Source organism: Oncorhynchus keta, chromosome 17 (genome assembly GCF_023373465.1).
Source record: "Oncorhynchus keta strain PuntledgeMale-10-30-2019 chromosome 17, Oket_V2, whole genome shotgun sequence".
Lineage (NCBI taxonomy): Eukaryota > Metazoa > Chordata > Actinopteri > Salmoniformes > Salmonidae > Oncorhynchus > Oncorhynchus keta.
The window spans coordinates 43595354-43619133 of record NC_068437.1 but is presented as its reverse complement, the minus strand read 5'-3'; the positions used below and the strand labels follow the sequence as shown (position 1 = coordinate 43619133).

At 42.5% G+C, this 23780-nt stretch overlaps 1 protein-coding gene across 1 annotated transcript in view; it reads left to right on the top strand.

The window, feature by feature from the left end:
* LOC118395888 (spondin-1-like) overlaps positions 1-23780 on the top strand; it is a 105013-nt gene that overhangs the window by 60157 nt on the left and 21076 nt on the right. Inside the window, exons 7-11 of the mRNA XM_035789925.2 lie at positions 12373-12437; positions 18034-18235; positions 20900-21040; positions 21452-21527; positions 22093-22275. Coding sequence (XP_035645818.1) covers positions 12373-12437; positions 18034-18235; positions 20900-21040; positions 21452-21527; positions 22093-22275 — 667 coding nt within the window. The remainder of the gene's footprint in view (positions 1-12372; positions 12438-18033; positions 18236-20899; positions 21041-21451; positions 21528-22092; positions 22276-23780) is intronic.

Sequence of the window (23780 nt, the reverse complement as noted above, 5' to 3'; positions counted from 1 at the left end):
GATTTCCAAAACCTGCAATGACTTTCTAGCCTGAGGGAGGATATTTTCTTGCTCCCTACTGCAAATCTCATCGTGTTTGAACATCACTTTGGGTAGCCTCAGGCTTCACTGGTATACATTATACAATGCATTCGGAAAGTATTCAGACCCCTTCCCTTTCTCCACATTTTCTTACATTACAGCCTTATTCTAAAATGGATTAAACAAAAACATCTCCATACAATACCCCATAATGACAAAGCAAAAATTTAAATTTAGCAATGTTATTAAAAATAAAAAAACGAAATACATTATTTACATAAGGATTCAGACCCTTTCCTATGAGACTCAACATTCCATTGATCATCCTTGAGATGTTTCTACAACTTGATTGGAGTCCACCTGTGATTAATTCAATTGATTGGACATGATTTGCAAAGGTAAACACACCTGTCTATATAAGGTCCCACAGTTGACAGTGCATGTCAGAGCAAAAACAAAGCCACGAGGTCAAAGGAATTGTCTGTAGAGCTCCGAGACAGGATTGTGTTGTTGAGACACAGATCTGGGGAAGGGTATCAAAACATTTCTGCAGCATTGAAGGTCCCCAAGAACACAATGGCCTCAATTTTTCTTAAATAGAAGAAGTTTGGAACGACGAAGACTCTTCCTAGAGCTAGCCGCCAAAAGGCACCTAAATGACTGTCAGACCATGAGAAAGAAGATTATGAAACAAAGATTTAACTTTTTGGCCTGAATGCCAAGCGTCACATCCGGAGGAACTGGGAGACTAGTCGTGCAAAAGATAAAGGGTGGAAAGATAAAGGGTGGCAAAGTAAAGAGAGGTCCTTGATGAAAACCTGCTCCAGACTGCTCAGGACCTCAGAATTGGGCGAAGGGTCACCTTCCAACAGGACAATGACCCTAAGCACACAGCGAAGACAATGCAGGAGTGGCTTCGGGAAAAGTCTCTGAATGTCCTTGGCCCAGCCAGAGCCTGGACTTGAATCAGATCGAACATCTCTGAAGAGAACTGAAAATAGCTGTGTAGCGACGCTCCCCATCCGAGCTTGTGAGGATCTGCAGACAAGAATGGGAGAAACTCCCCAAATACAGGTGTTTTTGCTTTGTCATTATGGGGCAATGTGTGTAGATTGATGATTGGGGGAAAAAACGATTGAATTAGTTTTAGATTAAGGCTGTAATGTAACAAAATGTGGAAAAAGTCAAAGGGTCTGAATACACTGTATACTATGGGGAAAGGGGACACCTAGTCAGTTGAACAACTGAATGCATTCAACCGAAATGCGTCTTCCGAATTGAACCCAACACCTCTGAATCAGAGATGTGTGTGGGGGGTGCCTTAATTGACGTCCATGTCATCAGGAGTTGTTGTTGGGGACTGCCTTGCTCAAGGGCAGAACATTTTTCAACTTGCCAGCTTGGGGATTTGAACCAGCAACCTTTTGGTTACTGGCCCAATGCTCTTAACCCTAGGTCTCAGACAACTTTATACCATGATGTCCAGAGGGTCTGCTGGTAATGGTCATAGACATACTTTTACCTGTAGATCTATTCTTACTCATTTATTCCCCTGCTTTTAAACCCGAGCCAATACACTAAGATTATTAAATTGTCTGTGATTTACAGTATGTTTGACTCATGTAATCTCTTGTCAAGTAATACATATGTAAATTCTGACATATGGATGATTTATCACTTGGCCCACCATGAAAACATCCTCCAGCACCCAAGCATGACAAATGACCCTTTTCTGATAAGCCAGAGAACTTACGCTTGATGCTTTTGCTGTTGTCGCAGTTATGTTATTGAAAGGCCATATTTAATCACCCTGTATTTTTCAACACAAGCCTTGTTGGTCATCTCCTGTCTCATGTTGCTAGGCATTGATTAATGTGCAAGCCACAGCACAGAGCTGTATGTGTATAAATGCTAGCCTCCGAAATGATTAGAGACCGTCTCAATTGATGAAGCAAATCGCTGATGTCACTCAATGACAACAGACAGTTTGATCATGGCATCTTTTCCACATAGGATGTGCTGATTATCAAACATGAATTAAAGGGAGAAAAGTTAGTCGTGGTCTAGGTCAGACATAGGACAGATTATATTCAAAATGCTGTTTATGCATAAGATCTAACCTTGCACTCAGTCTCAAATGAAAACAAAAACCTAAACCAATAATAATAGTAATAGTCCCATTTTCCTATTTTGGAAGTACAAAAATAAATGTAAAGACACCCCACACACATGCAAACACCTTGTTGTCTTGCATCCCAGAGATGAGAGTCTTGTGCATCATATAAGATCAAATCAAATTTATTTATATAGCCCTTCGTACATCAGCTGATATCTCAAAGTGCTGTACAGAAACCCAGCCTAAAACCCCAAACAGCAAACAATGCAGGTGTAAAAGCACGGTGGCTAGGAAAAACTCCCTAGAAAGGCCAAAACCTAGGAAGAAACCTAGAGAGGAACCGGGCTATGTGGGGTGGCCAGTCCTCTTCTGGCTGTGCCGGGTAGAGATTATAACAGAACATGACCAAGATGTTCAAATGTTCATAAATGACCAGCATGGTCGAATAATAATAAGGCAGAACAGTTGAAACTGGAGCAGCAGCACAGTCAGGTGGACTGGGGACAGCAAGGAGCCTTCATGTCAGGTAGTCCTGGGGCACGGTCCTAGGGCTCAGGTCAGTTGAAACTGGAGCAGGAGCATGGCCAGGTGGACTGGGGACAGCAAGGAGTCCTCATGTCAGGTAGTCCTGGGACATGGTCCTAGGGCTCAGGTCCTCCGAGAGAGAGAAAGAAAGAGAGAAGGAGAGAATTAGAGAACGCACACTTAGATTCACACAGGACACCGAATAGGACAGGAGAAGTACTCCAGATATAACAAACTGACCCTAGCCCCCGACACATAAACTACTGCAGCATAAATACTGGAGGCTGAGACAGGAGGGGTCAGGAGACACTGTGGCCCCATCCGAGGACACCCCCGGACAGGGCCAAACAGGAAGGATATAACCCCACCCACTTTGCCAAAGCACATCCCCCACACCACTAGAGGGATATCTTCAACCACCAACTTACCATCCTGAGACAAGGCCGAGTATAGCCCACAAAGATCTCCGCCACGGTACCACCAAGGGGGGGCAACCCAGACAGGCCGACCACAACAGTGAATCAACCCACCCAGGTGACGCACCCCCCAGGGACGGCACGAGAGAGCCCCAGCAAGCCAGTGACTCAGCCCCCGTAACAGGGTTAGAGGCAGAGAATCCCAGTGGAAAGAGGGGAACCGGCCAGGCAGAGACAGCAAGGGCGGTTCGTTGCTCCAGAGCCTTTCCGTTCACCTTCCCACTCCTGGGCCAGACTACACTCAATCATATGACCCACTGAAGAGATGAGTCTTCAGTAAAGACTTAAAGGTTGAGACCGAGTTTGCGTCTCTGACATGGGTAGGCAGACCGTTCCATAAAAATGGAGCTCTATAGAGGAAAGCCCTGCCTCCAGCTGTTTGCTTAGAAATTCTAGGGACAATTAGGAGGCCTGCGTCTTGTGACCGTAGCGTACGTGTAGGTATGTACGGCAGGACCAAATCAGAGAGGTAGGTAGGAGCAAGCCCATGTAATGCTTTGTAGGTTAGCAGTAAAACCTTGAAATCAGCCCTTGCTTTGACAGGAAGCCAGTGTAGAGAGGCTAGCACTGGAGTAATATGATCAAATTTTTTGGTTCTAGTCAGGATTCTAGCAGCCGTATTTAGCACTAACTGAAGTTTATTTAGTGCTTTATCCGGGTAGCCGGAAAATAGAGCATTGCAGTAGTCTAACCTAGAAGTGACAAAAGCATGGATTAATTTTTCTGCATCATTTTTGGACAGAAAGTTTCTGATTTTTGCAATGTTACGTAGATGGAAAAAAGCCGTCCTCGAAATGGTCTTGATATGTTCTTCAAAAAGAGAGATCAGGGTCCAGAGTAACGCCGAGGTCCTTCACAGTTTTATTTGAGACGACTGTACAACCATTAAGATTAATTGTCAGATTCAACAGAAGATCTCTTTGTTTCTTGGGACCTAGAACAAGCATCTCTGTTTTGTCCGAGTTTAATAGTAGAAAGTTTGCAGCCATCCACTTCCTTATGTCTGAAACACATGCTTCTAGCGAGGGCAATTTTGGGGCTTCACCATGTTTCATTGAAATGTACAGCTGTGTGTCATCCGCATAGCAGTGAAAGTTTACATTATGTTTTCGAATAACATCCCCAAGAGGTAAAATATATAGTGAAAACAATAGTGGTCCTAAAACAGAACCTTGAGGAACACCGAAATGTACAGTTGATTTGTCAGAGGACAAACCATTCACAGAGACAAACTGATATCTTTCCGACAGATAAGATCTAAACCAGGCCAGAACTTGTCCGTGTAGACCAATTTGGGTTTCCAATCTCTCCAAAAGAATGTGGTGATCGATGGTATCAAAAGCAGCACTAAGGTCTAGGAGCACGAGGACAGATGCAGAGCCTCGGTCCGATGCCATTAAAATGTAATTTACCACCTTCACAAGTGCCGTCTCAGTGCTATGATGGGGTCTAAAACCAGACTGAAGCATTTCGTATACATTGTTTGTCTTCAGGAAGGCAGTGAGTTGCTGCGCAACAGCCTTCTCTAAAATCTTTGAGAGGAATGGAAGATTCGATATAGGCCGATAGTTTTTTATATTTTCTGGGTCAAGGTTTGGCTTTTTCAAGAGAGGCTTTATTACTGCCACTTTTAGTGAGTTTGGTACACATCCAGTGGATAGAGAGCCGTTTATTATGTTCAACATAGGAGGGCCAAGCACAGGAAGCAGCTCTTTCAGTAGTTTAGTTGGAATAGGGTCCAGTATACAGCTTGAAGGTTTAGAGGCCATGATTATTTTCATCATTGTGTCAAGAGATATAGTACTAAAACACTTGAGCGTCTCTCTTGATCCTAGGTCCTGGCAGAGTTGTGCAGACTCAGGACAACTGAGGTTTGGAGGAATACGCAGGTTTAAAGAGGAGTCCGTAATTTGCTTTCTAATAATCATAATCTTTTCCTCAAAGAAGTTCATGAATTTATCACTGCTAAAGTGAAAGTCATCCTCTCTTGGGGAATGCTGCTTTTTAGTTAGCTTTGCCACAGTATCAAAAAGGAATTTCGGATTGTTCTTATTTTCCTCAATTAAGTTAGAAAAATAGGACGATCGAGCAGCAGTAAGGGCTCTTCGGTACTGCACGGTACCGTCCTTCCAAGCTAGTCGGAAGACTTCCAGTTTGGTGTGGCGCCATTTCCGTTCCAATTTTCTGGAAGCTTGCTTCAGAGCTCGGGTATTTTCTGTGTACCAGGGAGCTAGTTTCTTATGAGACATTTTTTTTTTTTTTGTTGTTTTTTTTTTTTTGTCATTATAATTCCACAGTGATTTGAAAATGCATCACACTGAACTGCAGGGCTGGGGTCAATTCGAATTGAAGGCAATCAATTCAGGAAGGGATTTTAATTTAACGTTAATGTTAAAATGGTAGTTTCTACTCAGTTTACTGAGGTAATTGAAAACAGATTCAGTTCTTTCAAGTTTTGAATTATTATTTAAGTTTACTCCCTGAACTGACTGCATTCAATTCGATTTGACCCCAGCCCTGCTGTACATGCAGAAACCACAGTAAGTGTTACACTCAATATCCATATCCTTTGATGTTGCAATATTGAGATGAGGGAGGAATCATGGAATCATATGCCTGTTGTATTGATTTTATTCATGTGTATTACATATATACACTGAACAAAAATAGAAATGCAACATGCAACAATGTCAACAATTTTACTGAGTTACAGTTCATATAAGGAAATCAGTCAATTGAAATAAATTCATTAGGCCCTAATCTATGGATTTCACATGAACTGGGCAGGGACGCAGCCATGGGAGGGCCTGGGAGGGCAACAGGGCCAACCACTTGGGAGCCAGGCCCACCCACAGGGGAGCCTGGCCCAGCCAATCAGAATGAGTTTTTCCCCACAAAAGGACTTTATTACAGACATAAATACTCCTCAGTTTAATCAGCTGTCCGATTGGCTGGTCTCAGACGATCCTGCAGGTGAAGAAGCCAGATGTAGAGGTCCTGGGCTGGCGTGGTTACACGTGGTCTGAGGTTGCATGGCCGGTTGGACATACTGCCAAATTCTCTAAAACGACATTGGAAGCAGGTAATGGTAGAGAAATTAACATTAAATTCTCTTGCAACAGCTCTGGTGGACATTCCTGCAGTCAGTGTGCCATTTGCATGCTCCCTCAAAACTTGAGACATCTGTGGCAATGCACATTTTAGAGTGACCTGGGGACCATACTGTGTAATGACCATACTGTTTAATCAGCTTTTTGATATGCCACACCTGTCAGGTGGATGGATTATCTTGGCAAAAGGAGAAATAATCAATAACAGGGATGTAAATAAATGAGTGCACAAAATTAGAGAGAAATACACTATCTGTGTACGGAACATTTCTGGGATCAAAAAAATATATATATAATCTGGGATGTTTTTTTCAGCTCATGAAACATGGGACCAACACATGTTGCGTTTATATTTTTCTTCAGTATATAGATATTTCCTTCTAGGCTCTAGACTTGCTGTACCATATTCAGTGTGTCATTAAACCCTGGTTTAGTGCTCCCATTCTGTATTGATGTATTTCATATTCCCTCGTTTGACTTACAGATGTAGGATCTTAATTTGAGCCAGTTTGCTACAGCAGGAAAATAATCCTGCAGCAACAAAAAAATGTCAGTTATTATGTGGATTATAATTCATGGACATTTTTTTAGGGGTTGATACATTTTTCATAAGAGAAAATCAAGTCTGAAATTTTGAAGTGGAAATACCAAACTTCAGAAGCCTTTTAAAAATCTCAACTATTATAAGGACCGACACTGGAGTCGAGAAGCAGGTACAGGGAGTCAAACATTTAATAAGGAACAAGACAGGAACAGCGTCAGCACATGGGTAACAAAACAACATACGAACGTTAATGTGGAAGCAGGGAACAGAACTGGAGGACAGACAGATAAAGGGAAGGAAATAACAGGTGATTGAGTCCAGGTGAGTCCAAATGATCGCTGATGTGCGGGACGAGGGAAGCAGGTCTGCGTAATGATGCTGGCAGGAATGAGTAATGCTGGGGAGCCCAGCGCCCTCGAGCGCCAGGGGGGAAGATAAGGAGCCGGAGTGACAACTACACTACAAGTTTTACATTTCTCCTGCAACAGGGTGCTCAGATTAAAATCATAAATCTGTACAGCACAGTCGTAAGGCATACAATTACATACATTTACATACATTTCTCATACATTTACATACATTTCTCATACAGTGCATTCGGAAAGTATTCAGACCCCTTGATTTTTTTCTGCATTTTGTTACGTTACAGCCTTTTTCTAAAATGTATTAAATACATTTTTTCTCCTCATCAATCTACACACAATACCCCATTATGACAAAGTGGAAACAGGTTTTTTTTAAACATTTTTGCAAATGTATTATATATAAAAACAGAAATACCTTATTTACATAAGTATTCAGACCTTTGTATGAGACTCAAAATTGAGAACAGATGCATCCAGTTTCCATTGATCATCCTTGAGATGTTTCTACAACTTGATTGGAGTCCACCTGTGGTAAATTCTATTGATTGGAGATGATTTGAAAAGGAACACACCGGTCTATATAAGGGTCCCACATTTAACAGTGCATGTCAGAGCAAAAACCAAGCCATGAGGTCGAAGTAATTGTCTGTAGAGCTCCGAACCTCGAGTCTTTAATCGCTCCTAAAGGTGCTTCAATAAAGTACTGAGTAAAAAGGTCTGAATACTTATGTAAATGTGATATTTGAGTTTTACATTTTTAATACATTTTTGCTTTGTCATTATGGGGTATTGTGTGTAGATTGATGTGGGGGGAAAATGCATTAATTTTAGAATAAGGCTATAACGTAGCAAAATGTGGAAAATGTCAAGGGGTCTGAATACTTTCCGAATGTACTGTATATGTGAGCGTCAAGATCTGTGGATGAGAAACACAGACAAATGTCATTGTTGATATCAAAGCTATAATCAATTTACAAATCAGTTCCTTGTTCTTCAAATATGCCACGTGACAGGCGATACTTAACTTGGAAAGGCAATGATATGTAAAGCTTTTCAACCAGCTCATATACTGTAATGTTACATACGTGTATCCTCTTAATTGGTGTGAAATCAAGCAACCTCTATCAACCCACACATAGGATTAGGGGAAGTTACAGTACACTGGTAATCTGGCAATAATGAAATAGGCAGGACACAGGGGATCGGCAGGAAGTCTAATTAAGAACAATGACCTTTTGCCTGTCTCATTTAAGGATTAAAGTTATAATAATTAACAGCAAGTTTTTAAAAATGATTTGCATTGAAATGAAAATTGAAAGGGCAGTTTATTAGAATGTCAGGAGAATGCAGAGGGTTTATTCTTTATTAGGTCTACACAGACTATCCCAGAGGCTCCCAGCTCATTTTACATGATTAACATTTGACAATATTTATCCCGCTGCTGTGCAAAGGATCCCTTGGCAAAGCCAATGTCTTTTGATTGTACTCGGGCACCAGACGGTCGCAGCGACGGCAGTGGCAGGAGTATGCTGCTGGGTACATTGGGGACTAAGAGTGCCTAGCTGGCACTCTTAAGTACCCAACACCCGCCCGCCGCTGCCTGCCTGCCCGCCTGTCTCCGAGAATGATGTGATTGGGCCGAGCAGCGTGGTAAGAGGGGGCTCATGGCCCTGCCACTCAGTTACTCTCAGCCTGTGGGAGTGACTGACACCTCACTGAAATCAAATCAATTACTGAGCAACACTTTGGCCCAGACTCCTCTGTAGCTGGAGACAGACAGAGAGGGCCGTTTAGGGACTTGGGAGGCTGGACACTGGACAAGACATCACATTGGGTCAGCATATAGGATTAACTTGACAAATCAATAAAAGAGAAAAACGTTGTAAAGGGAAAAGGTAAGAGTGCTTGATTTTGGGGAGGACAATGGTAAGAGTGAAGACTAAGACATTATTTGTTAAGAGTGCTATTGCTCAGAGAAACTCTGTCAAGAGAGGCTACAAAGAATGTTAAAAAGAAACCTAGCTACACTTTAGCTCTCATTCAGCAATAATGATTAAAAAGTAAATGTGTTTGCTGAGACAAGTTAGAGATGAACTCTGAGTCTCTCGGTTTCTACTTTGAAACCGTGGCATATGGAGAGGTGGTGGGACCAGGGACATTTCCCTCTGCAGCCTCTGACCGTGGCACTTTCTGCCCTGGGCGATGATGTAACCAATAGCCTCTTCTCCTCTTTTCATCCTGTCCTCCATCTCTCTCCCTCTGTACGCAAAGCGGTCAGGGTCAGCATGGCAGGCAGCTGTGTGAAGTGTAAAACATCCCCCTTCGGTGCTGCAGCTGCTGCCTCCCACTGCCTTTTCATCCCCCTCCTCCCTTAATAACACTCTCGCCCTCTCCTTCAATAAATCCAATTTACCACTTCAATTATAGTCAACAAAAATAGAAACGTAACATGTAAAGTGTTGGTCCCATGTTTCATGAGCTGAAATAAAAGATCACAGAAATTTTCCATACGCACAAAAAGCTTATTTCTCGCCAATTTTGAGCACACATTTGTTTACATCCCTGTTAGTGGGCATTTCTCCTTTGCCAAGATAATCCATCCACCTGACAGGTGTGGCATATCAAGAAGCTGATTAAACAGCATGATCATTACACAGGTGCACCTTGTGCTGGGGACAATAAAAGGCTTCTCTAAAATGTGATTTCTTTTCACACAACACAATGTCATTGGCAAGATGGCGCCGACAGATATGGCAGCTCTGCTTCTAGCTCCTAAGCAACTTTGCAGTATTTTTTTTTGCGTATAAAAAAAATAAAAAATAACAAGCATTTCAGCTAAATATGTGACCAATAAAATTTGATTTTGATTTGCCACAGATGTCTCATGTTTTCAGGGAGCATACAATTGGCATGTTGACTGCAGGAATGTCCATCAGAGCTGTTGCCTTTTCTCTACCATAAGCCGCCTCCAAGGTTGTTATAGAGAATTTGGCAGTACATCCAACCGGCCTCACAACCGCAGACCACGTGTAACCACGCCGTTGTGTGGGTGAGTGGTTTGCTGATGTCAACGTTGTGAACAGAGTGCCCCATGGTGGCAGTGGGGTTATGGTATGAGCAGCCATAAACTACGGACAACGAATACAATTGCATTTTATCGATGGCAATTTGAATGCACAGAGATACCGTAAACGAGATCCTGAGGCCCATTGTCGTGCCCTTCATCTGCCTGCCGCCATCACCTCATGTTTCAACATGATAATCTACAACCCCATGTCGCAAGGATCTGTTCACAATTCCTGGAAGCTGAACATGTCCCACATTCAACAGCCTGATCAACTCTATGCGAAAGAGATGTGTCATGCTGCATGAGGCAAATGGTGAACAACCTGACTGGTTTTCTGATCCACGCCCCTACCTTTTTTTAATGGTATTTGTGACCAACAGATGCATATCTGTATTCTCAGTCATGTGAAATCCATAGATTAGGGCCTAATGAATGTATTTCAATTGACAGATTTCCTTTAATGAACTGTAACTCAGTAAAATCTTTGAAATTGTTTCATGTTGCGTTTATATTTTTGTTCAGTGTACATACAAGACTGTAGGGAGGACTGGATCACAACATGGTCTATATGGGCTGTATGCTGTATGGCTCTGCCTCTGAATATTTTTTTATTTTTTTTATTTTACCTTTATTTAAGAACACATTCTTATTTTCAATGACGGCCTGGGAACAGTGGGTTAACTGCCTGTTCAGGCAGAACGACAGATTTGTACCTTGTCAGCTCGGGGGTTTGAACTCGCAACCTTCCGGTTACTAGTCCAACACTCTAACCACAAGGCTACGCTGCCACAAATGTGTTTGGATTGAACTATTCACAACACACAAACCTCCATGGAGAATGACATGATTTATCCTACTGTGATTCTCATGAATAACAATGCTTCTGTTTAGAGTTAGTTCACATGCAGACATGCAGTTCAACTTATGTGAGTAGATGGACTAACTTGTGTCAGTAGATATGGACTAACATATGTCAGTAGATATGGACTAACATATGACAGTAGATATGGACTAACATATGTCAGTAGATATGGACTAACATATGTCAGTATATATGGACTAACATATGTCAGTAGATATGGACTCCCTTAGTCCTCAGGATGTGCAAAAAAATCCTCTTCAAGGTGGTTCTGTGAAGTAGAGACACCCGAGAACAGAAAATCAGGCCAGACAGACAGATGATTATCCTCCCCACCAAGAGACATACAGTTCACATCATCATGATAGACAGCCAGACTGTAGTGTAGAAGGACGGTGACGAACAGAAATCACCAGATTTTTGCTGGTATGAGACCATGACTATTCTCGCAACACTCACTTATTGAGGAAAAATACTTTGAGCTTTAAATGAAGGCTGTGGGTCTCTTGAGTGTGGCCCAAAACTAGAGAGCTTGAAGAAGTAATTCAGAGGGCAAAAGCTGGTCAGCCCTGAGGTGCTCTGAGTAGAAATGGGAGACAGGCTTGTTTTCTATAGTAAGCCCTAAAAGAGAAGACTTTCAGGGCGATTGTGGAACCATCAGTCAACCATGAAAAAAGCATTTTTTACAAGCCTGTGGGCCGCGTCCCATAAAGAGGCTGAGTGTTGCTGTCCCAGAAGGGCACACTCCACTAGTGAGCTAGAAGTGGTTAGATCTTTTCAAAGTAAAAGTGTGTCTCATATCTAAACCTGTTTCTGTTTACGAAACGGTACAGTGTGTGTGTGTGTGTCTGCTCTGAAATGTGTGAGAACTGAACAAATCTCTACTGTGCTGTTTTTCCTTTTTTTCATGTCAGACACCAAACTGTCTCATAACGCGACAACAATTCCTACTAAGTTCGACATCAAAGAGGTCTGTTTGCTACTGGCCCTTTAATTTTTCAGCAGGAGGTGACAATGCTGCCATGGTAACACACTGCTCCCCCAGACTGGCCAGCTCAGCTGAACTACTGTGAATTGTGTGATTCACAGTAGTTATCCTCTTGTGGAAAAACAGCCATTATAAAATAGCAGACACTTCTGGTCCCAAGATGCCCATTTTCACAGCTCTCAACTTTGTAAAGTTTTTACATTTCAAAAGAAAGAGAGGAATGAACACTGTTTAGTATCTTTCCATGTTTTCCAGATTGTTTCTCTTATTTTACAAAAATAATGTATCTCTCTCTCCACAGGGTGATGAAGTTCTGACTGTTATCAAAACCAAGGCGCAGTGGCCAGCATGGCAGCCCCTGAACGTGTGAGTACACAGTGATGTACAAGAGTACCCTCACCTTTCACAGGTTTATAATGTTAATTGTCTTTCAAAAAATATATACTTGTAGAGATGATCATTTGGATAACCATTCATTGAGAATTTAGATGTGAACAGAATATCTCATTCTACTAGGCTTCCTCCCAGCACTGAGTAACAGGTAACACGGTCACCACCAATAAATCCGTGATAATCGAAAACTTCAACAAGCATTTCTCAACGGCTGGCCATGCCTTCCTCCTGGCTACTACAACCTCGGCCAACAGATCCACCCCCCTCAGCTACTCGCCCAAGCCTCCCCAGCTTCTCCTTTACCCAAATACAGATAGCAGATGTTCTGAAAGAGCTACAAAACCTGGACCCGTACAAATCAGCTGGTCTTGGCAATCTGCACCCTCTATTTCTGACTATCCGCCGCCATTGTCGCAACCCCTATTACCAGCCTGTTCAACCTCTCTTTCATATAGTCTGAGATCCCCAAGGATTGGAAAGCTGCCGCAGTCATCCCCCTCTTCAAAGGGGGAGACACCCTGGACCCAAACTGTTACAGACCTATATCCATCCTGCCCTGCCTTTCTAAGGTCTTCGAAAGCCAAGTCAACAAACAGATCACTGACCATCTCGAATCCCACCGTACCTTCTCCGCTGTGCAATCTAGTTTCCGAGCCAGTCACGGGTGCACCTCAGCCACGCTCAAGGTACTAAACGATATCATAACCGCCATCGATAAAAGACAGTACTATGCAGCCGTCTTCATCGACCTGGCCAAGGCTTTCGACTCTGTCAATCACCATATTCTTATCGGCAGACTCAGTAGCCTCGGTTTTTCTAATGACTGCCTTGCCTGGTTCGCCAACTACTTTGCAGAGTCCAGTGTGTCAAATCGGAGGGCATGTTGTCCGGTCCTCTGGCAGTCTCTATGGGGGTGCCACAGGGTTCAATTCTCGGGCCGACTCTTTTCTCTGTATATATCAATGATGTTGCTCTTGCTGCGGGCGATTCCCTGATCCACCTCTACGCAGACGACACCATTCTGTATACTTCTGGCCCTTCCTTGGACACTGTGCTATCTAACCTCCAAACGAGCTTCAATGCCATGCAACACTCCTTCCGTGGCCTCCAACTGCTCTTAAACGCTAGTAAAACCAAATGCATACTTTTCAACCGTTCGCTGCCTGCACCCGCACGCCCGACTAGCATCACCACCCTGGATGGTTCCGACCTAGAATATGTGGACATCTATAAGTACCTAGGTGTCTGGCTAGACTGTAAACTCTCCTTCCAGACTCATATCAAACATCTCCAATCTAAAATCAAATCTAGAGTCGGCTTTCTATTCCGCAACAAAGCCTCCTTCACTCACGCCGCCAAACTTACCCTAGTAAAACTGACTATCATACTGATCCTCGACTTCAGTGATATCATCTACAAAATAGCTTCCAATACTCTACTCAGCAAACTGGTTGCAGTTTATCACAGTGCCATCCTTTTTGTTATTAAAGCACCTTATACCACCCACCACTGCGACCTGTATGCTCTAGTCGGCTGGCCCTCGCTACATATTCGTCGACAGACCCACTGGCTCCAGGTCATCTACAAGTCCATGCTAGGTAAAGCTCCGCCTTATCTCAGTTCACTGGTCACGATGGCAACACCCACCCGTAGCACGCGCTCCAAAAGGTGTATCTCACTGATCATCCCTAAAGCCAACACCTCCTTTGGCCGCCTTTCCTTACAGTTCTCTGCTGCCTGTGACTGGAACGAATTGCAAGAATCGCTGAAGTTGCAGACTTTTATCTCCCTCACCAACTTTAAACATCTGCTATCTGAGCAGCTAACCAATCGCTGCAGCTGTACATAGTCCATCGGTAAATAGCCCACCCAATTGACCTCAGTTGGTAGAGCATGGCGCTTGTAACACCAGGGTAGTGGGTTCGATTCCCGGGACCACCCATACGTAGAATGTATGCACACATGACTGTAAGTCGCTTTGGATAAAAGCGTCTGCTAAATGGCATATTACTTACCTACCTCATCCCCATACTGTTTTTATTTATTTACTTTTCTGCTCTTTTTACTTTTCATTACGTTTATTGTTTTTGTATTGATTCGTGTTTACTTTGTTTTTATTAAACACGAATCAATACAAAAACAATAAACGTAATGAAAACCGAAACAGCCTAAACTGGTGCAAATTAACACTATACAGTTACAAGGACACTAAGGACAATCACCCACAACAAACTCAAAGAATATGGCTGCCTAAATATGGTTCCCAATCAGAGACAACGATAAACACCTGCCTCTGATTGAGAACCACTCCAGACAGCCATAGACTTTGCTAGATCACCCCACTAGCTACAATCCCAATATATGCACACCCACATACAAAAACCCATGCCACACCCTGGCCTGACCCAATACATAAAGATAAACACAAAATACTTTGACCAGGGCGTGACAGTTTTCTTAAATTCATTAATGATTGTGTACATTTTTCATGAGCTTTTTTGTTTGTGAACAGAAGGCTCCTGTTTTGATGAGAGATTTGTTCCCTCGGGGTGTTTCTGAGATTAAGGTTAATAGCCTCCCTCCTGCTCCAATATATCAAGATGTTTCATTGACCTATTTTCAAATAAGCCTGTCAATTAAGCCAAGGAATGTTTGCTTTGTTGGAGGAGACATATTCATTGTTGATGTTAAAGGGGGTTGGAAAAACATCAACATTATAGATGTCTCAAATTGAAGGAGATCGTTTAAAAATATTGATGTGCATGTGGAATGTGACAATTCTACACTGAACAAAAATATAAACGCAGCATGCAACAATTTCAACAATTACTGAGTAACTGAGTTACAGTTCAAATCAGGAAATCAGTCAATTTAAATAAATAAACTAGACCCTAATCTATCGATTTCATACGACTGGGAATACATATATGCATCTGTTGGTAACAGATACCTTTAAAAAAGGTAGAGGTGTGGATCAGAAAACCAGTCAGTATCTGGTGTGACCACCATTTGCATCATGAAGTGTGACACATCTCCTTCACATATAATTGATCAGGTGATTGTGGCCTGTGGAATGTTGTCCCACTCCTCTTCAAAGGCTGTGTGAAGTTGCTGGATAATGGCGGGAACTGGAACACACTGTCGTACACATCGATCCAGAGCATCCCAAACTTGCTCAATGGGTGACATGTCTGGTGAGTATGCAGGCCATGGAAGAACAAGCACGCAGATGAGCTTCCGTGAGACGGTTTCTGACAGATTGTGCAGAAATTCTTTGGTTGTGCAAACCCACAGTTTCTTCAGCTGTCCAGGTGGTCTCCGACAATCCCGCAGGTGAGATGTGGTTACACGTGATCTGCGGTTGTGAGGCCGTTTGGACGTACTGCCAAATTCTCTATGATGATGTTGGAGGCGGCTTATGGTAGAGAAATTAATATTAGATTCTCTGAAAACAGCTCTGGTGGACATTCCTGCAGTCAGCATGCCAATAGCACGCTCCCTCAAAACTTGAGACATCTGTGGCATTGTGTTATGTGACAAAACTGCACATTTAAGAGTGGCCTATTATTGTCCCACGCACAAGGTGCACCTATGTAATCAGATTTTTGATATGCGAAACCTGTCAGTTGGATGGATTATCTTGGCAAAGAACAAACCCTCACTAACAAGGATGTAAAGCTTTTTGTCCGTATCGAAAATTTCGGGCACCTTTCTTTTCAACTCATGTAAAGAGTTTTGTTGTTAATCACTTAATTATATAATTTCTCCTTCTAATTTTTTATGATCCCTTCACACCTCTTTCAGTAACTATTGAGATGTTACTGGATGTTCTTCTCCTCTTAGTGTTAGTGAGGTGGCAATTAACACATAAATAGAGTCCCAAATGGCATCCTGTTCCCAATTTGTGCACTACCTTTGACCAGGGCCTACAGGGTCTGGTGAAAAATAGTGCACTATATAGGGAATAGGGAGCTATTTGGGAAGGAATCATAATATCTTTCTTTAGCCTCCACACACATCCTCCAGCCTTAACAACATCTCCAACATAACATCTGTCTCATTAACACTTCTCGAATGCCTTCTGCTGTCTATGATACAACATTATTCCCTCTAATGAGTTCTAAATATAAACAAGTTATTATTTATTAATATGTTGAGTGGTTATGACAGAAATGTGTTATACTTCTTTGTTTGGACTTAAGATAGTGTAAGTGTTCATTTTGAATATTTATTGAACTAAACTTTATGAATAGACAGTGTTTTGAAAAAGTATTGCCCCCTTTTCTCTACTTTTGTATATTTTTGATACTGAATTTTGATACTGAGATCTTCAAGCAAAACTTAATTTTAGATAAAGGGAATCTTAGTGAGAAAATAACACAAAAATGACATAACTTATTTCATAAACAAGGTTATGCAAACACCCAAAGCCCCTGTGTGAAAAAAAGTATTGCCACCTTACACTCAATAACTGGTTATGCCACCTTTAGCTGCAATTACTCCAAACACTTCCTGTAGTTGTTAGTCAGTCTCTCGTGTCGCTGTGGAGTTATTTTGGCCCACTCTTCCATGCAGAACTGCTTTAACTCAGCAACGTTTGTGGGTTTTCAAGCATTTCAAGTCCTGCCACACATTTCAATTGTGATTAGGTCTGGACTTTGACTGGGCCATTCCAAAACTTTTTTGCCATTTTCATGTAGACTTGATTGTGTGTTTTGGATCATTGTCTTGCTGCATGACCCAGCTGCACTAAAGCTTCAGCTCACAGACGGATGGCCTGACATTCTCCTGTAGAATTCTCTGATCCGGAGCAGAATTCATGGCTCCATCTATTAAGGTGAGTTGTCCAGGTCCTGAAGCATCCCCAAACCATCACACTACCACCACCATGCTTGACTGTTGGTATAAGGTTCTTACTGTGGAATACAGAGCTTGGTTTTCGCCAGGCATAATGGGACCCATGTTGTCCAAAAAGTTATACTTTTGACTCATCTGTCCATAGAACATTCCTCCAAGAGTCTTGATGATCATCCAGGTGATCTTTGGCAAACTTCAGTCAACTTTTTGGAAGAGTGACTTCAGTCAACTTTTTGGAAGAGTGGGCCAAAATTCCTCCACAGCGTTGTGAGAGACTGATCAACAACTACAGGAAGCTTTTGGTTGCAGTCATTGCAGCTAAAGGTGGCACAACCAGTTAAAGTATTGAATGTGAGGGGGTCAATTACTTTTAAAAAGTAACACAATAAAATGACATAACAATAAAAAGGCTATATACAGGGAATACCAGTACCGAGAAACACTTAAAGCACATAATTGGTGTGGTATGCACTGCATCTACATTAACACCACAGTTTTATATTGTATTAGCCTTCACCAGTCTTTAACATTGCCAATATTGTCAACCCTCTCTATCTATCAATACTAATGTATACATATTTATCACATACTGTACTTGTAGAGCTTGCCACTTATGGAGCTGGCTGTCTCATGGAGCTATGTTGATCAATAAGATCAATCTGCACATTGGGGAGCATACGGTACATGTCTGTATATATCTTTGTCTTTCCAGGCGGGCAGCTCCCTCGGCTGAGTTCTCAGTGGACCGGACGCGTCACCTCATGTCCTTTCTGAGCATGCTGGGGCCCAGCCCTGACTGGAACGTGGGGCTGTCTGCAGAGGACCTCTGCACCAAGGAGTGTGGCTGGGTCCAGAGGCTGGACCAAGACCTCATCCCCTGGGACGCAGGCACTGACAGTGGAGTCTCCTATGAGGTGAGGGTCCTGGGCCCCCCAGACAAGGGGTCAATATTTCATAAATGGCTCTGGTTTCTTGGTCTGGTTCAGTTAACTAGTTAAATACCTCTGCCTTTCTGACTTTCAAAACCAGGCCTCTGTATTTTTCCATGAATCTGGAATGAAAGCTTTTAATCTATTTTCATTAATAGTGCAGGAGATTTGCGTTTTTATTTTTGTTTATGGCTCATGAATATACAAATGACCCAACCTTGGCTGAAAAACGCACGAAACAGATTCAGCGAAAAACCTACTGCTAACATAAAGCAGCACATTCACTCTGTAGTCATTTTATTGAGGCGTGCCTATTTACCCAAGAGGCTCTGCCTCACAGACTAGTCTCTACACTGTAAATATGTCCCCAACAAATCCTGCCCTGGAATTTAGAATGACATTTTCTGCTGGCTTTAAAAGACACTGGGGAACGAAATGGAAAGACACTGCCATCTATAGGCCAGAAAAGACACTGAAGATAAAACCAGACTTCAATGTAGACCCACACAGCATACCATACGTAAATCCACAATCTGTAAATACCATTTTATGTTTTCTTTGTAAAGAAAGCAGATGACAAATACATTCATCTCCTCCATATGTGATTTTGTCATTTAGTTTATGGCTACTTTTGACTGCAGTACCAATGAATACATATAAAAACTAAAACTAGATTCCCTGAAGTTAAAGTAGAAATGGCTTTTGTAGTTTTCTCTTCCCTGAAGTAACTGTTTTGGAACCGAATCATGAAAGGTGATTTACAAAGCACCTAGCAGGAAACATAAACATAAATCACTCATAAAATAAATATTACACATTTGATCAATTATGCATATTGAGATCAAACACTGAGTCCCCTAACAGATGGCAGCTGAACATGATGAGGTGCTCGCTCTCACTCAGCCCCGTGCCCACACTGTTTCACTAGCGCCGCTCCCTGTGCCCACACTACCCTGTGTTACAGTTACTATCAGCCCTGTGCCCCAGTGGCGATCTGTGCCAATTAAGATGAGGGAGGATGATGTCATTCATATTTCATTCACCCAACTCAATGTAACATCAATAGGTTTTAGATAATACGTGATACTGAAATGTTCCCTGTACCCATCATGTGGGTGCTACAATCTAGCCTATGAATGAAAATGTACAATGTAGGTGCACAGGTTGAGATAATTTTGAGTAATCAAGGTGACAGACAGGGACGCACACTTTTGCCTGCATCTAGCTGATCTAGGGTGTAATCGTTAGTCCAACAGTTGCAAATGAGAGTTTCTATTCTACAAATTCAAGTAAATTTGTCCCAATTTCATTCCGTTTGCCTCCGTTCAGCACAATGAATACACCCCTGATCACATGCAAACACAGTTAACTTTCATACCAGACACGTACAAGCAGCTCGTGTAATATATAATTCCTTCTCGCATCAATCTATGTGCTCTCTTCCGCTCACCTTTTCCCTTCGCTTGTGGACTTCAGTGCAGAAAACATCAGTGGTTTGTGACCAGGCGGAAAAAACTTTCCGATCCAAACCTTCATATCATGACTGCTAACTGTTACACACAGCCTAGAACGTTGTCACGTCATAGTCAACATAGGCATAGCTACTAGAACTAAGGCGTTAGTAAACCTGCTACAATCATTTACATTTACATTTACATTTAAGTCATTTAGCAGACGCTCTTATCCAGAGCGACTTACAAATCATGCAGAACGGTGTAGTCAGCAGCAATCAGTTTAGCAGTTACACCGGCTGGCTACATTGGCAAAAATTAATAAAGCCAAAAGCTTACCTTTACTTGAAAAAGTTCTAGTGTTGGATAGCCATAGCCAGCTAGCTAACATAGCATCCCTCTCTGTTTGAGTAGGCTGCCTGCATTTGCCACTAGCTAAGTAAGTGAAAGTGAAAAAAATATATACTATAAAATATAGCTAGCTCTCTCTCTCTTACTTCTCCTTAATTTTGGAAGAAATTAATTTGTTCAAAACTGTTCAACTATTGCCTTTCTCTTTCTTTGTGTCAACTTCTCACCACAGTTTATGCACTGCAGTGCTAGCTAGCTGTAGCTTATGCTTTCAGTACTAGATTCATTATCTGATAGCATGTCAGTTCATGCTGCAAGAGCTCTGATAGGTTGGAGGATGTCCTCCGGAAGTCGTCATAATTACTGTGTAAGTCTATGGAAAAGGGTGAGAACCATGAGCCTCTTAGGTTTTGAATTGAAGTCAATTTACCCAAAGGAGGACAGAAGCTAGCTGTCTTCCAGCTACACCATAGTGCTACCCTACAGAGTGCTTCTATCTTCATTGCAAAACAGTTTTAATAAACTATTTGGTAACATTAATATATTTTGTATAGTTTCATCAAAAAATATAACTTTTTTAATGTTTAACTATTTTATTTTTATGAAATTCACTGAGGAGGATGGTCCTCCCCTTACTCCTCTGAGGAGCCTCCACTGGCGTCCCCATACTACCCTGTGTTACAGTTACTGCCAACCCTGTGCCCATACTAACTCCTGTTAGTATTACTGTTAGTACTGTTGTACTAACTCCCTTCCATGGACCTATTTTACCCTGTGTTACAGTTACTCCTGGCTCTATGCCCATTTTGTATCACTCATACTCCACCCTGTACCTTTACCATTCCAGTCTCCCAACAAGCCCACAATACCTCAGGAGAGGATCCGGTCCCTGACCAGCCTGGACCACCCCCAGAGCCCCTTCTATGACACAGAGGGAGGCCATATCACAGCCTTGGCCCGGGTAGTGGTGGAGAGGATAGCCCGAAAGGTAACTATAGCATATGCCTCATTCATTCAGCTCTCTGTCTGTGTCTGCTCCCTCTGAAGAGATGTGAATGTTCATGCAACATAACTCTCCTCACAGTCGCTATACATGTAATGTTTCTTTGGATACATAGCTCTTTGAATTGGCAGTATATTGCCATAGTGATCATAGCAAGTCTTTGAAAAACACAGAGAAAATTAACAATGTGGTTGTCTCCTGACAACTGAAGCAAAAAAATAAAAAATAAATCTCTTTTAATCCAAAAACCAGATGTCATATTGACCTAAACTCCATTTTACTGAAGATTGTTTAGAAAATAAATACCCTTGTCTCCAATGAGAATATATGATATTAGATGGTAAATGTAACATTTTATCGGTGTTTGTGATGTTGAATCATGTTTCTTGCCCACAGGGAGAGCAGTGCAATATTGTCCCGGACACGGTGGACGATATCGTGGCAGATATTGGCCAGGAGGAGAAGGAGGAAGGTGAGTAATCACTTTATCTCAAACCAATTTGGGATGTTCAATTTAAAAGCCACACACTGTATCTGCTGGAGTCTTTAATGAAGCGTTTGCCTGGCAGCCTGTTTAAACCTCCAGATGTCTGTCTGCTGAAAAGCATGAACACGGCCAAGCAGCAGAAATGAACCTGATGGGGTTTCTAACCACACCCTGCAATTACATTCCAATACTACCTTTGAACCTCAACCAAATGATTTGTTCTCTCTACTCTCATTCTGTTGAGCACGACACAGTCTGTTTCCTAAACAGGACGGTCTCCAGTACATTACAATACACGTACCGTGGGTATTGTACAGTAACTGTACACTGTGGTTAGAGCAAGAGATGAACTGTATGAACTTGCATTGACTTTTATAGGCAATTAGTGCTTACCTATACAGCCCCAACACATTCTAAGTGAAAATATAGGGTTACATACATGAACAGTGCATATGAATTCCCCCCTTCCCACCAACATGGTCTCATTAGAATGTGCCAAAATAGTGACATTTAACCAATGCAGTTATTGTCACCCAATTTCTCCGTCCAGACGACACTCCAGAGACGTGCATCTACTCCAACTGGTCTCCATGGTCAGCCTGCAGCTCAGCCAGCTGTGACAAGGGCCGGAGGATGAGACAGAGGATGCTGAAGGCCCAGCTGGACCTCAGTGTGCCCTGCCCTCATACCCAGGACTTCAAGCCCTGCATGGGGCCTGGCTGCAGCGAGGAGGGTGAGGACTAAGGACAGTGTCACAGTCGGGGTCTCTAACTCTACTGTTTAGAGTTAGAATAGTAAAATATATAAGGTGCAATTTAGAAATGTAGTTGTGCATCAGCAGTTTTTCTCTTGTTATGTCAGTTGCTGACAGTCACTCAATTAGCCATGTCAGCAAACAATGTTTAGATTGGTAAGTTAGTCCAGCCAGCCATCTAATGTTGTTAACATGGCCAAATACCGACTGGGCACGCAGGGCATCTCCCTGGGGCCCTGACCTCCAGGGGGCCCCAATTGATTTTGTTCGTCACGCTCACTCAGATATCATATTAACATGGCATAAGTCATGGCAAATAGTTAGAATTGCAGGAAATTAGCTGTAAAACTGCTAACATGTATCTGCCCCATGGCAAAATGTGTAGAATTGCAGGAAATATATTTTTTATCTACGCCTTCAAGACGGGGGCCAGTTAAATGTTTTTCCCACCATGTGGGTGGGCCCCCAACAAAATGTTGCTGAGGTCCCCCAAATGCATTTACAGTGCTTTCGGAAAGTACTCAGAACCCTTGACTTTTTCCACAATTTGCTAGGTTACAGCCATGACAAAGCAAAAATATATATTTTAGATTTTTTTCCATAAGTATTCAGACCCTTTACTCAGTACTTTGTTGAAGCACCTTTGGCAGCGATTACAGCCTCAGGTCTTCTTGAGTATGACGCAACAAGCTTGGCACATCTGTATTTGGAGAGTTTCTCCCATTCTTCTCTGCAGATCCTCTCAAGCTCTGTCAGGTTGGATGGGGAGCGTTGCTGTACAGCTATTTTCAGGTCTCTTCAGAGATGTTCGATGGGGTTCAAGTCCGGGCTCTGGCTGGGCCACTCAAGGACATTCAGAGACTTGTCACGAAGCCACTCCTGCATTGTGTTGGCTGTGTGCTAAGGGTCGTTGTTCTGTTGGAAGGTGAACCTTTCACCCCGGTCTGAGGTCCTGGGCTCTCTGGAGCGGGTTTTAATCAAGGATCTCTCTGTACTTTGCTCCATTCATCTTTGCCTCGATCCTGACTAGTCTCCCAGTCCCTGCCACTGAAAAACATCCCCACAGCATGATGCTGCCTTTGCCATGCTTCACCGTAGCGATGGTTCCAGATTTCCTCCAGAAGTGACTCTTGGCATTCAGGCAAAAGAGTTCAATCTTGGTTTCATCAGACCAGAGTCACTCCGTAGAAAAATGCTTATTGAAATTATTGATTATCGTAGTTTAATCGGTGGTGACATTGTTTCCTTCCCTCACATATCCATGTGCAATCAGACTGAACTAAGGCCTAACATGGGAGAGGTCCCGTATTCATGAGAACAGGAATTTGGGTTGAGATGGTGTCATGCTCCTCCTCCAACTTCTTAGCCAAGCACAAGGAAGTAGGTCTTTATCAATAAAACATCACAATAAGGTGCAGAGTTTTGGATTAGCCTGCTGGTGGGCAAGGAGACCCCTGCTCTGCTAAAACCATTTACAACTGTGT